This window comes from Buteo buteo, chromosome 4, assembly GCF_964188355.1.
Source record: "Buteo buteo chromosome 4, bButBut1.hap1.1, whole genome shotgun sequence".
Lineage (NCBI taxonomy): Eukaryota > Metazoa > Chordata > Aves > Accipitriformes > Accipitridae > Buteo > Buteo buteo.
This window is the reverse complement of record NC_134174.1, coordinates 34,757,176-34,773,808: the sequence shown is the minus strand read 5'-3', so window position 1 is coordinate 34,773,808 and position 16,633 is coordinate 34,757,176. Positions and strand designations below refer to the sequence as shown.

General features: G+C 53.7%; 1 protein-coding gene across 3 annotated transcripts in view; it reads left to right on the top strand.

Moving 5' to 3' along the window:
- The first annotated feature begins 4,205 nt into the window (after positions 1–4,205).
- Positions 4,206–16,633, top strand: part of ARID5B (AT-rich interaction domain 5B) — a 122,375-nt gene continuing 109,947 nt past the window's right edge. The window contains exons 1-2 of one of the 3 annotated variants that reach the window (XM_075025509.1): positions 4,206–4,259; positions 4,552–4,765. In XM_075025509.1, the coding sequence (XP_074881610.1) occupies positions 4,210–4,259; positions 4,552–4,765 (264 nt within the window). In that variant the 5' untranslated portion in view covers positions 4,206–4,209. Of the gene's footprint in view, positions 4,260–4,470; positions 4,766–16,633 lie in introns of those variants that run through there. The other 2 variants (XM_075025508.1, XM_075025506.1) reach the window with 2 other exon arrangements.

Sequence of the window (16,633 nt, the reverse complement as noted above, 5' to 3'; positions counted from 1 at the left end):
TTACAACATTTTGCACATTTCTTTTGGCCAGAGAAAGTTACAAAATATTCAGACAAAGAAACTTACGCAGTGCCTGCAGGACAAAATCCAACTTTTGATTATATGTGGAATTTCAATTTCTGCTATAAACAGGCTGTGGGTTTTGGGTGGGTTTTTTTTGTTGTTTGTGGGGGTTTTTTTCAAATTTTATTTCGAAGTATAAAGAGTTTTGGAAGGGGAGAAGGCTCCTATGTAATTGATGTCAGAGCAATGATGAATACGCATACCCTTGCTGCTGGGAATAGGTGCTCTTCTGTACTGCCACAGCTTCTGTTGCTATCCCACTCAAAACGCTACCAACGTTAGAAACTTAAGCGGGGTGCTGATGGTCCTACCGCCTCCTTCCAGTGGCACTGGCTGAAGAAACACCATGGGCTGGGGGCTAGAGCCGTGGGGATGGAGGGTGAACCCCTCCTTTTGCCCATGCTGGGCTCCCTCCCCTTGCCCCTCGGACACTGGGGGAGCGGCAGGGAAGGGACCTGCGGGGTGGTGGGTGGATGGCCGCACAAACCTCGTCCTCTTCTGACAGCTCTGTGCACCTTTGCTTCGAGCGAAGCAAGTCTGTACCTGCGGGAGACTAGGTGTCCCCGGCGAGTGGCCCACGGGAATTGCCTTTTGCTGGAGTCTAAGGTGTGAAGCTGGGCCACCGCTTATACTGGACATGGAACCTTCAGACCTTCAAAGGTCAGTGAGAAGAAACCTACCTACTCAGGGGACCTTTTAGACCTTAGAGAGCTGGGTCTTGAAGTGAACATCAGATGGTCCCACTGTCTGAATTCTGGCTTTAAATGTAACCCTTACGGACGTAAGCTCAAATATGGACTTTGGAGTTGAGCTCCCCCAGAACCTGGAGGTGAGACGGAGCCCTGCAGGAGCTCAGTGCATGTGGTGGCGGCTTGGGTCACTGTGCATAACCCCTGCGTCCCAGCGTGCTGCACGGATAAGCGATCCCTGCTGAGCGGACCGAAACATGCCCTTGCGTGGTCGTGCAGCCTCACCACCTTCCTGACAGCAGTTAGAACGCCACGGCTTGGAGGGACGCTCGCTTCCCAAGGAGCGAGGTGGGAAGGATGGGGTTCTGCAACTGTCGGAGCCGTGAGTGGTGCTCTGTGCAGCGGACAAGAGCTCAGGGCCAGCGCCAAAGCTGCCAGCGGTGCGTGGGCCCTGGCTGCTGGGGCTGAAGCAGAGAGATTCGGGCACAAACGGAGCCGGGAAGTTCTCTTTGCTACCTGATTACATGTTGTGGGAAAGGAGCAGCCCTACCTGCCTGAGATAAAGAAAATGAATAAACAAATAAAAACCTGTTTGTGCCCAATATATTGTAACAATCGTTTGAGGACGGTTTTATCTGTGTGAGAATATAACCCTGATTAAACACGCCAAGGTCAGTGAAAACAAAGGTGAATTGCTGAAGAAATGCGAGTTATTCCGGCCGGGAGTTCACTGGGGGTGAAATGGAGCAGCACTCCCCGTTCTGCGGGGACGTGTCAAGTGTGGGTCTCACTTGCATCACCTCCCGTACCTACCCAGCCCCTGCAAAACGCCCTCTACCCGGGGCTTGAGCTCCCTGGCGCAAAGCGTCGGACTTTAGCGGCTGAAAGTGCTGCTAGTCGCAACTCTCCGGAGCTGTTCTGCTGGTTTCGCCCATCCAAGATGCACATGAGCCAGCGGTGCCAGGTGACAAGCCGAGCACTGGTACCTGCTGGCTCCCTGCCCGCCCCATCCAGCGTCCCAGCCTCCCCCTGGTGCTCACAGCCCCGCTCCCGCTTTCTGAAGCCCTGGGAGGGCACGTCAGCTCACCCACAGCCTGAGCTCCAGCATCGTCATCGTCTCTGGCACACCCAACGCTGGAAGCAAATTCCCGTTCTTCCACCTCGCCACAGTACGAGCCGAGAAGCCGCGGGGCCACAGGCCGGACAGACACTCGGGGCATCTCAGAGGGATGTAGGGCAGGAGACATGAAACCTTTTACAAACTGGAAGGAAGAATTTGGCGTTTCCTCCAGAGGAACCAGAAGGAAAGCAGCCTCCCCCCCCTTGGAGAAGCACCCAGCGTCCCAGGGGAGCCTGACACGAGCACCAAAGGTGTTGGGGTGAAGTCCCTCGTCCTCACAGCGCTATTGTGAGTGCTGCCCAAATTCGTGTGCCTGCTCCGCGCCTTCCGCCCAGGGCCAAGCGACCCTTCGCCCGCACCTCACGCGGATGGGTGCTCGCTCCTTATCCCCAGTCACCAAAAATCCTCCCACCGTGGCTCACCACGGCCTGGGCCCTCCAGCCTCCCGCCCCGCTTTACCAAAGCTGCTTCGGCCGCCCGCGCAACACCCTGAAATCTGGGTTTGGGACGCGGAAAGCGCGTTTCTAGCCTAAATGCGCTCAGCAGCACCGCGGATTCGGGCTCCTCAGGACCGCGGCCCCCTTCCCCCCCCCCCGGCCCCCGAGCAGCGGTGCCCGCGCTATAGCGGGGGCGGCCCCGCGGTACGGCGGGCGGGCGCCAGGGGTCGCCCCGGCGGCGGCGCCGGCGCCCGCACTTGTTGCTGCCCCCCGCTATGTCGTGATGCAGGCGGTGCTGACGTCACCGCTGCCGTCATTATTAAGGATTTTTTAATTTTTTTTTTTATTCGCTTCTTTCTTTATTTATCATTTCCGTCCCCGCCGGGGCGGCTTCGAGCGTGTGTCCGCCCGCCTCCCCCTCACCCCCCCACCCCCCGGGAGCAGGGTCCGCGGAGAGGGCTTGGGGGTGCATAACACAAAAAAGGGGAAGATAGCGTCAGTACTGGCGAACGGAGGAGGGGGGGCAGGTCCCCGCGGAGCCGCTCCGCACCGCTGTGCCCCCGCCCCGCGGAGCCACGGTTGGCTGCGCTGGCGCGGAGCGAGGCAGCACCCGGGGAAAAGAGCGGGAAGGACAGACACCCCCCACCCCGCCGCCGCCCCAAGAGATCCGCCCGTCACTGCCCGGGGATGGGCGGGGGCTCCGCGGGCGCGGAGGGCCGCGCACCGCCGCCGCCCGCAGCGGCATCTGCTTTGCGGAGCTGCGGCTCACGGGGCTCCGAAGGAAACTTTCCGTGCCCGGCGCTGCGGGCGGCCCTTGCGCGGGTGCGGCCCCCCGCCCCCGCGGAGCCGGCGGTGCACCCCCCCCACACCCCCTCGGCGGAGCTCTCGCCGCGGCGGCGCCCCAAGCCGCCCGCGGTACCGCGGAAGCTCCGCGGGATGGGCAGAGCCCCGCGGCTCTCCCCGACGTGCGGCGCCGCCGCCGGGGGGGGGCGGTGGGCGGGCGGGGCGCGTAGCCGCCCGTCCCGCACCGCTCCGCGTCCGCGGAACCAGCCCGTCCCCCCCCGCCCCCCGCGGTGGCGGCTCCCGCAGCGCCCGGCGGATCGGCAGTGCCGGCACGTTCCGCTGCGCGCTCCGCGGGCGCGGAGGGAGCGCGCCCCTCCCCCGCTGCCGTTGTTTGTTTTTTTTTTTAATTCTGGCCGAGCCGCGTCTCTCCGCGCAGCGCGGCGGCGCATGAATATTGATGTGTTTATATAATCGATAACCCACTTTCCTCCCTTCCCGGGGAAAAAAAAAAAAAAAAGATAAATAGATTCAGGACGAGCCGCCCGCCCTCAGCGGGCCGCCGGGACGGCGGGGTCCGCCGGGGGGGCCGGGGGGGCAGCCCCCGCTCTCCGCGCCGCTCCGCAGAGCCCGGCGGTGGGAGCGCGGCGGCCCCGGCGGGCGCGCGCGGGGACGAGCAGCGCCCCTCGCGCCGCAGGAAATGGTCTTTATATTAGACATATACAGGCAGGTCCTGTCAGATCCGCAGCGCGCCCGGGCGCCCTTTCGGCCCCCCAAAAATCGCCGGGGCCCGCGGCAGCCCCCGCCGCCGCCCCGCCGCCCCCGCGCCGCCCCCCCGGGTGCCGCCGCCGCCCCGCGGCATTTTTGGCGGGCCGGGGCGGGCGCCGGGGGGCCGGCCGGCGTCGGGCGTCGGCGTCGGCGGGGCGCGGCGGGGCGTCGGCGGGGCGTCGGGGCGGGGAGCGGGCGTCGGGGGGGGGCGTCGCCGCGCGCGGCGGGGCGGGGGGCGGCGGCGGCGGCGGGGCGGCGCGGGGGCGGCGGCGGCGGGGGGCGGCGGGCGGCGGGGCCGGCTTCGCCCTGCCAGGACCTGCCGGGCTCCATTCACGCCAACAAGTTTGGGAGAATGTTGAGTTCAATCACGCCGGAGCCGCGATGGAGCGCAGCGCACTGCAGGTACCGCGCCGCCCCGCGCCGCCCCGCCCCGCCCCGCGCCCGCCGCCGCCGCGGAGCCTCCGCGCCGCTGCGCGCCCCCTCCCCTCCCCAGCGCCCTCCCTCCCTTTCCCTTCCCTTCCCTCCCTCCCTCCCGCCTGCCCTCCCTCCCTCCCTCCCTCCGCCCGCCCTCCCTCCTCCTGCGCGGCGCTGCGCGGCGCGGCGCGGAGCCGGCGCTGATGCCGCTGCCGTGTTGTTGTTCCCCGCAGTGGGTCGGCGCCCCGTGCGGCTCGCACGGCCCCTACGTCTTCTACAGGGCGTTCCGCTTCCAGCGGCGCGGCGGCGGCCGGGCGCGGGTCCTCTCCCTCGGCGACTTCTTCTTCGTGCGGTGCCGCGCGGAGGAGCCCGCCTGCATCGCGGAGCTGCAGCTGCTCTGGGAGGAGCGCACCAGCCGGCAACTTCTCTCCAGCGCCAAACTTTATTTTCTCCCCGAGGACACCCCCCAGGGCAGGACCAGTGACCATGGCGAGGTGGTAAACGCGGCGCCGGCCCCCCCCCCCCCCCGCGCCCGTCCCCACCTGCATGCCCCGGGCTCGGCTACCCCCCCCCCCCACCCGCGTCCCCCTCCCCGCTGTGCGTGGCAGGGCAGCGCGGAGGGGCCGCGCCGTCGGGGCGCTCCGATGCGCGTTGCCCGGGAACTTGTGCGGGCGGGGTGGGGGGGGGTGTTCGGAGAGGAGGGGGGGGTCGGAGTGCGGGGCTTCTCCCGGCCCGGCGGGCAGCGGAGTGTGTGCGGGGCTCGCCCTGCCCTTCTCCGGCTTCGTTAACAACAACAACAACAAAAAAAGCCCAAACCCAAAACACACAGAAAAGAGGGGAGGGGGGGGATTCGATATTGTTCGGGGCTTTTTTTTTTTTTTTTTTTTTTTGGTGTTCGATATGTTTAAGAGGGCGGAAATTACGAAATGGAGGCTGAGGGAGATCAAAAGCTATTGAGCTGGCAGGGACGTGTTGAATAAAGTGATAAATGACAGGTACGGGAATAATACATTCAAATAACTTGCAGATATGCCTGGGCGTATTTCGGAGCCGCCGGGCGGCCGGCGCAAACACGCTGCGCTCCGGCACCCACCGCTCCGCTCCGTGCCCGCCCCGCACCGCCCGGGATGGGGCCGCGGAGCCGCGCAGGTTGCGCCCCCGCCCCGCCCCGGGCCGCTCCCCGCCCCCCTCCCCATCCCCGCTCCCTCCCGTGATTTGCTTTTCAGATTTCTTGCTTCAGCACGGGCCGGGAGGGTGGGGAGGGGGAAGGATGAGGGACCCAGAAGGGGCTGCGGGGATGGAAGGCGTCCCCGAGAGGGGTGGGAGACCGAGGGGACGACGACGGGACACGAGATGTTTGGGGGGAACTTCTGCTGGAGATGGTGGGGGGGTGTAGGTCCAACGCGGGGCGGCTGTCCGCAGGGGCTGTTTTCGGAGGCACGCGTGGCGCCGACGTAGCCGTGTACCCGTAGACATGCGTACGCAGTCGAAACGCGTTTCAGAGCCACCTTCGCTCGCTGCCACCTCTTCACTTTAATTTTCTGTGCGTGCGGCTGAGATAAGGGAGCCTTTTCCTAAGAATCAGGGAGATGACAGTGAGCAATGGATGCTCTGAAATTGCCCGTGGTGACTATTTAAAACTGTGCCTCTGTGTGTCTTGTGTGCGTGTGTGTGCGTAAAATGAAAGATATTTGGAAGGGAGGGGGGTGGGGAAAGGGACACAAATCATTTTAATACGCCTTAATGATCAGCTCATGTTACTGTGGTAGGAACATCAGAGAAAATTAATCCTACCATTACGAGTGAAACGCTGCTCCGGTGCGAGAGTTCTCAGCTGCGTGTACCTTCCTAATAATATGCACAATTTTATTTATTTTTACATGCAAACACCGCTAGTAATTAGCCGTGTGATTATACTTGTGCATTTCATTGGGGCTTTAACTGATGTCATTCTGCATTATTCAACCATATGAAAACAATTTTCAATTAAGATAATGGCACGCCTTGAAATTATGCAAATGCCGGTCATATTGTGTAGAATAATTATGACAAATGTAAAGCAGGTAAAAAGTTTCCTAATGCAGTTGTGTTTTACACCCCGGTGATGTCATTTCCCCTCTGGCCTAAGTTAGTCATTCATTAGCAGAGTAGCAGCAGCAGCAACAGCAACAGCTCTGAGTGATACTTCTCTGGCAGGGAGCCTACAGAAACCGGCACTGAGAGCCAGGGCCTAGAGAGGGCAACATAACACTCCCATTAAGAAATGTACTTTGTTTTCACTTACTCCATTAACTTGTTTATAGACATCGGAATGATTTTTTATTATCGATTTTTAATAGTTTGGAACGATCCGAATTGCACTCAGGGATGCGCGGGCAGCTGAGAGACAAAAGCCTGGGTGCTGGCTGACGCTTTGCAAAGTGCTGTCTGGGTGGGGGCAGCGGGCTTCATTGGGGCACGGGGTGGCTCTTTCACCTCACCACCCCGCGGTTGTGGTTCCTTACGTAAATGACATCCGTAGCTGTCCCCAAAGCGGTGGCAGGGCCGCCTCTGGGGTCGCGAGGCTTCCCAACTCCGGGCTGGGCTCCTTCTGCGGGAGGAGACACAGCTCTCGAGTCAGAGGCGGCTTATAGCCGTCAGGGTAGACCTTATTTGTGGTGTGGGACTGCCAGCAGGGTAAAACACCTTGTCTTGCGTTTGGGGAGCGGGGATGAAGTGAGCCAGTGCTTAAACGTGTATTGCAAATCTGCGGTGTCCGAGGCAAAGGGCGACAGGGGCGCTCGCTGTCAATAAAATTGTTGGTGAGGGGGGCAAGCGGTCGAATCGCAGGCTGGCGGTCGAGCCCACTGGAGATTTAGGCATAGTCGCTAGCAGCTACCTGCACTAGTGGCATGATTAATAGAAGCAGCTCGCTGCCTGTTTTCCGTAATAGCAGCATTGACACTATGACAATATTCAGCTAGTGGCTGTGAGGAGGGAGGAGAAGCAAAGAGCTATGTAATGCTTCTGTTACTCAGAAATTTCTGATGGTGTATTTTATCTGATTGCCAAATGTTTGAGCTAATCAGCGGTAAGTGTAAATATAACTCTTTTTATAGCTAGCTGAATTCATCACCCAGATTTAAATATAACCCTGACTGCTGCTAAAACCGGATGTTTCCATACGCGGGGGCCCAGACGCAGCAAAGGGTTCAAACCCAAGGTGTGCTTCCGCCAAGGTACCCCTCCCTCCGCCTGAGGCTCAGCATCCCCGTAAGCACTGTGGAGAAACTCTCCTTCAGCCCCAGGAGCCAGCCGGAGATTGCTTCCCAGGGAGTCTCAGTGGATGGCAGACGTGGGATGGGGCTGGTTGCACGCTGCAGGTAGGAGCGCTCCTGGTCCCGATGCTCGTTGCGTCCTGGAGCGACACACGTGGAGAGGCTGGGACCGGCTCCGGCATCACACTTGGGCCCGGGGTCTTGCTGCGCAGGAGCAGTGGAGACATTTTTGTGAGAGCGATGGTGCCTTTGGGGACACTGTTGAGTGAGCTAGAAGAGTTTTGCTCTACTTCACCGAAAACTTTGTCGCTGCTTTTAAAACACTGGGGCCCGGGTGTGCTGCCTCTGGCCTCGCTGTCAAGCCCAAATGCCACAGCAGGTGCGGTGCTGGTCGGAGAGTGGGAGCCGCCTTCTCCCCCTTCCCTCCAGCAGGGAAGAAGTGGCCATCCTCCATTCCTGGGAAGGCCGCCACCAAAATGGAGAAAGCGTCTGTTTTGCCGGAGGAAGACGCTACCTTGTCCTGGTTTTCTCGGCCGCTCGTGGACTGGCGCGGTCCCCTGTGTCACGTCCTGCAGGGGATGGGAAGAACTCCACGACAGCAGCCACCTCATACAGGGCTTGGAGGAGGATGCTCGGGGGGCTGCGAAAGTCTGGAGGGAGCGGCCGTAAGAGCACACTGTCACGCTTGAAATGGTTTCATGGGGTGTGTGTAGAAAGCAGCCCCCCAGCTTTTCCAGCACCCAACTGTGAGAAGTTGATGCCAGTTGTCTGCCAGCAAAAAGCCCCTGCCCAGTCTCCTCGCACAGCGCCCTGGCCCCATGGCACTTGGGGGGTGCGGGGTGGGCTCAGCCCCCGAGCCCTGCAGCCCAGGGGGTCGTAGCCAAACCCTCCTCCGGCTCATTTACTCCCCTCTGCTCCAAGGGGTAGCGTGGGGCTGTGGAACGACTGACCTTTGCGGAAGCAGTTCTAGAGCAAAATGCTTGTTAGTGCCTTGTGTTTTTATGTTTTTAAAGGTGTTGGCATTAATTAGACTGGGCTTAAAAATATATATCAAAGCCGGTGCTTGTTAAATCCAAGGATGGTATTTGACGTGATGTGTACAATTCCTAAAAAACCCCAAACAAGCAACTAATTCATTTTGCATGGTATGACATTCTCTGCATTGCCCTGCATCGTCGTGAGTGCTGCTTCTGCTGAGGCTGGACTGTCAGTGGGGATCTGCCTTTGGTTCATTCATCAGCAGCTAAGTTACTACGAACTCATGTTGATTTCACCTCTTCTCCCAAACTGGGGATCTGATGCAATGCTTTTCGTCTTGCAAATAATCCTTACTCATGCAAGTAATTTACATGAGTAAGCGTTGCTCATACAGAGGAGAGGAGAGAGCTAGTTTCCTGTAATTATTTCTCTAGCAGTATTTTGCATTTTCAGACTAATTGGGGGGGGGGGGGGGGGGGGGGAAGAAGTCACTCCATAAATGTGTGTCATTTGTAATTGCAGAAGAGATGCTTCCAGAAAGTTAAGGGAGGCGCTGGGTTTGTTCTCTCTTCATTTCAGGACAGACACTCTAAGCATCTCTCAAAAGCCCGATTCGTTTCCGAGGGGCTCTCCATGTGCAGAATTCCTACCCCAGTGCATAAAGGTAGCACAGGCTGGCCCAAGCGTGGTGTCTTACACCACTAGTGCTTTATTGCCACCACCCTTGAAAAATATGCTACTCCCTTTGCACAGTAATAGATTTTTTTTTGAGAGATGTGGGAATCTGTATGCTCTTATCTGAAATGAGAACAGCCCCGTTTTAGTCTCTGTGGACGGTGTGTGCCTTATGCTCGTATCTGTCAACACTGGTAATGACAACACGTTTCAAACATGCAGATTATGATTATTAAAGGGTGCTTTAAAAATCATGCTAATAGCATCAATCTCCAATGTACACTTGCTCAAATTAATTCAGCTTTGGAAATCAGGCGCACTGTAATAGCAGTGTTAGAGAAATGGCATTTGTCATAAAATATCATGGTTTTGGTAATTGCATATCCACTCTGTATATTTTTATCTCTCGCCACCAGTAGCATGTGCTGGCAAAGGAAGGAGAGGGCAGTGATACTACTCAGAGAAGCCACATGTTGCTAGCCATTAGCCAGCAATCTGGCATATCTGGTCACTTAAGGCAGATTCCTTTTTTTGTTGTTGTTATTATTTTTTTTTTTTTTCCCTTTCTCCTTTCCCTCCACTTCCCAGTGCATTCAGACTGTAAAATACACCCACTGCTCTCCGGAGTTGCTGTTCCCAGTCTGATCAGTGGCACTAAACATTAAACTCTTGTCTTTGGAGAATAATAGGCCTCACATGGTACACCCTCAAGCATGTTGAGATACTGTGCAGGCTGGAAAATAAAAATGTTCTAATTGTGTCTTTTAAATAAGCATAGGAGTGAATTAATTAGACTATATTTTGTCTTTAGTTGCTTAGTTACACAATAGTATTCCTAAGCACAAGTAAGATAAATTGGCTCTTTTTGTGCTGCTTGTCCCTTAATCATAATTACTGTATTGCTCAGGAGAGTAACGCATACATAGATTTTGCATTTTTAATAATATTCAAACAATATGCGAATGATATAGAAAGTATGTTCTGATTCAAGCTCTTACATGCTTTTATTCGGGAAGAAGTTCTACTGCTGTGGGAGCAATATTTGCATTAGTTGCTCAGAGATGTAGTTCTGGGAAATACATAATTGAAATATTCTTGCAATGCTTGTTCTGGCCCTTTCATTCGCATTCAAAATAACAATGCCTTAAGTCTCCGAACAGTCATCCACTCTTGATTTAAGAGCTTTTTTTCTTTGTGTGTGTGTGTGTGTGTTTGTGTGTGTGCAGCGTGGGTTCACACCCAGTGTTAACCCTGCAGAGCCTAGACGCTCGTGTGATTCATAGTCTCGTATCAAGTTGAGCTTTTTATTTTGTAGCTAAAATGCAGTCAGAAGGTCAGATGAACATCGGCATTTTATGGCATTAATCCAATGACCTTAATGCTTGGCAGGCGTCCATGTTTCTATGCGAAGGTGCCAGGGTTACAGATAATAAAAAGAGTTTGTTTTAATTTTCTGGATATTTTAATCTTTCTTTGCAAAGCATAGCCTCAGGTTTGGGGGGGCTTGAGGCTGCTCCCGGGGGCCAAAACTTTAATGTCTTCCTGGGTTGTTGAACGTTAGCTGCTAATGATGGGCAGATTGATACAGATAATGAACAATGGAAGGTTCTGGCAAGAAACCCCCTAGACATGCTCAGTGGATGTATGTGAAAATTGGCTCCATTGTTCTGCTGTATGAAAAGCAAGTAAATTATTTACAGATATTTGCTAATTAAAGCACATATTGTTTTACTAGCACAATAGAACACAATATAACAAAAGACAAAAGAATAAGCTTGCATAATTTAAACCTGCTAATGCAATGTACTCCTTATTAAGAAAAATATAATTATGTAATCTATGAGGAAAGCTTTTCTTACTGTAACTGTAGTAGGCAAAATTAGGAATGAATTGCTTGTCAACTTGCCTAAACTAAAACAGCTCTTCAAGATCTGTGAGCTATCTGACGGGAAAACATTTTGACTGAAGCCTATTTTCTCTTTGGTCAGAACTTCTATCTGGAATGACAGATATAAATTCAATTTGAACCTCTGCTCAGGAGTGGGAGGAGGGAGAAAAAAAACACCCCAGAAATGAAGGAGGAGGCTCACAGTAGAAATGTCAAGTCTAGCTGCTCACAGCCATCCCTCTGTGTGCTCCACCTCCATCCCACTTCTGGCCCACATGGACCAGTATCCCACAAAGCATCCTACAAAAACACCGTGCTGCGCTGCCCCAGGACATTTTGCGTGTCTCCTTTTGGAAATACTGAGTCACACAGAAAAAGCTGCTTGCTAATACAAAGGAAGAAAAGTACCACAGGACTTCGTCTGCTTCACCTGTGTCCTTAATCTTGGTCCCCTCTTTTGGGTTTTGGCCCCCAGCAGACTGGATGAACACGTCAGGAGGTAGCGTTCTCCGTCGGCATGAGTGTCAGACAGCTATGCGCAGCTGTGCTTAGGCTGGGGAAATAGTGCGGTAGGCTGGGGAAATACCTGTCACCTGAATTTAACGAGATCATTATAGCCCTTTAAAGTAATTAGCGAAGGATTAACAGATGAAAGGTTCTGCCTTGGCCTCTTTAAAATTCTCCCGTGTGCCAGGTAAACTCCTAGGCTGTGCGTGTGTCCATTCTCAAGGCTCTGCCCGTAGGTTTACGGGTGGAGAGCAGTGGTCTCGGAGCAGTGGTCTCGGTAGGTCCCTGCACGCTGACATCTTTGGGGAGCGTTGCAGGCCCAGACCCCAGTGGTCAGTTCTGCTCCACGCATCCCTTGGGACACCTCCATCTGTCCCGGACTAGAGATGCATGAGGAGACGGCACCAAGTGAGGCACTTGGGGCAGGGAAAGGGGAAAAGAAAGCTACCCCTGCCCCTGCCACATGCTGGAGTCTCTTGTGAGGCTTCCCCGTTGCTGGGTGATCCCACCTGCAGAACGGGAGCAGCGGTTCCCACCAGGCAGAGCTCGGCCCTGGCTCCCCAGGTCTGCAGCCTGCTTAGGAAGGTTGTACTGGAAAAGCAACACGTAATAAGAGAGTGGATGGCAGGAGAGTCCTTTGTGTGCCTCGTCAGGAGGCTGAACAGGGCAGTTGCCAGAGCCAGACCTTTTGTATGACGCAGCAACAAGTTTTTAGCTAGTCTGTGATCCTGCAGTCTTAAAAACCCCTACGTATACCCCCAGTCCACAGCAGGCAGCAGGGACAGGACCTTCATACTCTGACGAAAGTCTCTGGGAGCAAAGCAGTCCTGTACAAACGTACTCTGCCCCTTTAGGCCTGAACATGGTCCCTGGAGGAAAGCATGGGTGACATGCTGCTTGTAGGAGATGACTCTGGAGACCTGGGTTCAGGTCCCTGAGTGACCTTTGTCAAGTGGGTTAGGGCTGAATTGAGATGACCTGGTTTCCACCGCTGTCCCAAAGCCCTGGTAGCATCTGTAGGGCAGAGAGTTGCTCTGGACTACAGACTCTGCCAACAGGGCCTCTTGGTTTGACGGTGCTGTCAAGTAAAGGCAATGGTACTTTCCTCAAACACCCAGGTAAAAGCGTTGCTGCAGGAGAGGTGCTTATTGGAAATAAGCCCCCTCCTTTCTTTCTCTGCAACATGACCTTCCGCTCCTCAAAGGGATCTAGGGCAGGGAACCAGATTCCTGGGGCGAGAATTGCGTTGTTGTGCAAGGTACAGGAAGGTCCTTTTCACCTAAATTGCAAAAAACTAAAAAATACATGGTTTGTAAAAAAAACCCCAGAATAATAGAGGCCTTTATGCCCAAATGAAATATGCAGTTCTATTATCCTCGGTGAATGCAGTCTGTAAGAGTCGCACTGTATTTTTTGCTCCTGTGGATGAATGTGTTTTCATCGGCAATGTACTGGGTTGTAAAATATGCATCCCCAGCTATCTACCGTGCTAAAGGTTTCAGTAAAAAGGCTTGAAGATGTTTTCTAATGCAAATCATAGTGATCAGATAAATGACACGCAGTGTCTCCTGTAATTATCGGCAAGAGTTTTTACAGTATGTCTCCTGTTTCTCTCTAGGCCACGTATTTGATGTTAGGAGACAGCCAAGCAGGTGTTCGACTCACTCGTGCCCTCCAGAATTCCTTAAATGACCTCTGGAAGCACTGGAGTGAAAACAGTCTCAGCATGTCAAAATTTTGAGGTATCTCAGTTGCCGTAATTCTTTTAAGGCTGCCTCGGCGTCTCTAAAATATAAATCTTTCCTAGTTATTAACAATGAGTGAGGAGTTGTGACGTACCGTATGCGGGTGTGCAATCAAGATGTACGACCTCCCTGTGCTGCCCTGTGACTCCCTGCCTTGTAAGAGTTAATATTTCTTCTAAAAAATAATTATCTACTTTAAACTATTATAACTACCTGACCTCTTTCCCTGAATGTATTTCAACCATCTGCTGAGTCAGGCAATATAGCATTCTGTGCTTTCGGGAGACTGTGATGGTTGCTTAGACAACAGTGACATAATATTTAAGCATAATGGCTCTTGAGAAGATGCTGTCCCCTTCTCCCTGGACAACTTCTCTGAAAATGCAAATCTGATATGCTCTTAAAAAAACAAGAGAGGGATGAGAAGGGTTTGTATCACCATCTTTCTTAACCATCTCCCCATTTCCCACTTGATAGGTGAAAGTATTGTACTTTGCTCAGGAGTCTTGTAAGATGTGCTAAAATTATAGGCTGACTAGATACTCACTTTTATAGAAACAGAAGAAAAAGTGCCTTTTGTTATAGTCAGTGCTTATTTCAAGATTTAGACAACTTTGTGGCTGGGAAAAGCGTTGCCATTGGTTGGTCAGCGTCCAAAAAGGCCCATCCAAGATAAATCTCATTGCTGAGCAGAGCTGAAATCAGTGCTGGCTGTTTTGTCTTGCAAACCTCATCTTGCTGTAGCAGGAAAAAACTACAATTAAAGACTTAACCACCCAATGGAGACCTCATAAACATATCACTTCAGAGCATAGCTAATACACAATGAGTTGATTTTTGTATAGATATATATATATGCACTGTATGCGATGTGGGTGGTTTTTCATGTTTACACAGAGATATAATTATGAATGACATGAAGGTTATACAGCAGATTTCTTTAATCTTCTAAAGGTTTGTTAGTCATATGTCACCGTGTACCTGGTTTTTATTTATTTAACATCTGTATTCCTTTGTCATCTCATTGAAAGGGTTTCTCTAGAAGGGTTGTGGCAGTAGGTGCGCAGCAGTTGATACCGAATGGCTATGGGGGCTCCTCTGGCTGTCAGAGCCCTTCAGATCCTGAAGCAATTTTTGTCGTAACATGGGGCTGTGAGACATTTTTGCTTAACAAAAAAGGAGAGGGTCACCTGCTGCTCCAAAAAAATAATACACCCCCCCACCCCGCCCCCGACTCATGGTTTGGGTCTGAGCACTTGGAAAGGTTGCTTAGGGATGTGCGAAAGCTTGGCAAGGCACATCAAAATCCCAGAGCTGATGAAATAGTTGGGTGATCTCTGTTTGGGTGGCATTGGGGCAGATGACCTCTTGTGTTAGCAAACTGCCGAGATGGGGGGAAGACAGCCTCTCTGGAAGCTGCCTGTGGCTCAGGCTCCTCAGAAAGAAGGGGCTGAAGCTACCTGCCATGTTTTGCTGGGTGACAGGCAGTGTTTGAATGATGAGGTGCTGGGGCGAAGACGTCTCTGGAGATGCAGTCTCTCGCTGGCGAGATCAACGTTGGCAGCGGCTCTTGGAGGAGGACTGCGGTCCGACCTGTGACTGCTGTGATGTGTGGGGAGCTGAGGAGGACGTGGCCGGTTGTCTCTGAATTGGGCCGAAAATGAGCAAGAGCTCACAAAACAGGTGGAGAGAGAGAGCAGGTCTACCCCGTCCCACTGTGAGTAGGGCAGGGTGACCCAAGTCAGGTGCTGGAATATATAGGGTAATTTTTCTGTGTTCTGGCTAAAAGTGAACTTGGCCGTGTTCCCCTGGTGCAGCCGTGGCGATCGCTCGCGGTACAAGGGGAGGGCAGAAGGCCGCTGCTGGTGTGGAGGTTGGCTGGGTGCTCCCGGGCGCTGGAGCGGCGGCACGGCCTGGCCTCCCTCACGAGGGGCTCGTCCGGCAGCCGCCGCCTCTGCAGGCCAGGCCTGGCCTCGGCCCCGCTTCCTTTGGGGCAACCCCGAAACCCCACAGCGGTGTCTTTAATGTCGGGAACAGCTCTGGCTTTTGGAGGGGTTGACGGCAGCGGAGCTGCAGTTACAGCAGGTGCGAGACGGGCCCTCTTGGCCTGACAGCCGTCAGGTGGGTGCTGGCGTTGCTCGGCGGTGGCACAAGGTCCAGCTTAGCGGCTGTGAGCATGAGACTTGCGGTCAGCCACCCTCCTCGGGGCATCCCAGCCAATTTGGGGGCCAGCCTGGTGGCCCTAGGGATGTGGCTGCCGCAGGGGTGACGGGGACCAGGTGCCCTTGGGGACACAGATGCTGCAGGGTGACACGGGGCCGTCGCCTAGCACTGCCTGCAGGGAGGGGGTTCATCCCACAACCTCTGTCACAGCGCAGTGACAGCCTGAATTTGTTTTATATTCCTGCGCTCTATTTGTGTGCTCAGCTGCTCTGTGGTGCCATTCTGGGCGCCCCTTTGCGCCATGGCGGCTGTATTTAGAGACCCAGTGCCGTTTTGTGAAGGGCTGAGGCGAGCACACAACGGTCTTTTCGCAGGGTCTTTTCCTGGCCCCTCACATCAGTGTGGAGATGCTAACCACCACATGTTTTCATGACCATGGCCGTGGTGCTGCCACAGAAAGCATATGGCTGGGGTGTGCTCTCCCCTGCCCCCCGAAAGCCGCCTCTCCGGTTCCCCTCCATGGAAGCCTGGGCAGAGCCAGTGAGTGCTCTGGCATTGCTTCACCCTTGTTACAGTAGGGTTTCTTTTTTTTTCTTTCTTCCTTTTTTTTTTTTCCTCTGTACACATCATGTGCGTGTGTGCGAAGGTTGTATTCTCAAAAACAAGTTTATTCATTGATGATGTAATAGTGATTGTACTTTTCTTTTGGTTAATAAATTGTCTGCTCAGCTTACTTTGTATGCCAGCCAAAATTAGTCATACCAGTTCTTGGAAAGGGTATGAAGAAACTAGTAATTGAAATCATAATCATTTGATCATGAGAGCTATTTGGAAAATAATATTTTAACCAAAACCACATCTGATCTCCAAGTCAAGTTTTTTTTAAAACTGCTGCTAAATAGATTTCTCTAGTGTTGAATATTAGAAATTGTGTAGTAGCTGGTGATGGTATTCAACATCCTAAAAGAGGACTTCATCCAGAAATTGCTGAGACTGTCTGCAGGCAGGCTGATATTTATATATATGTATTACTTTTTTTCCATCCTGACATTTAATAATCACCATGTAATAGCTATAAAATACATAGCAACTACAGCTTTTATATTTCACATGGATGGTGTAATGAAATGGGGTGAAACCATCCATTGA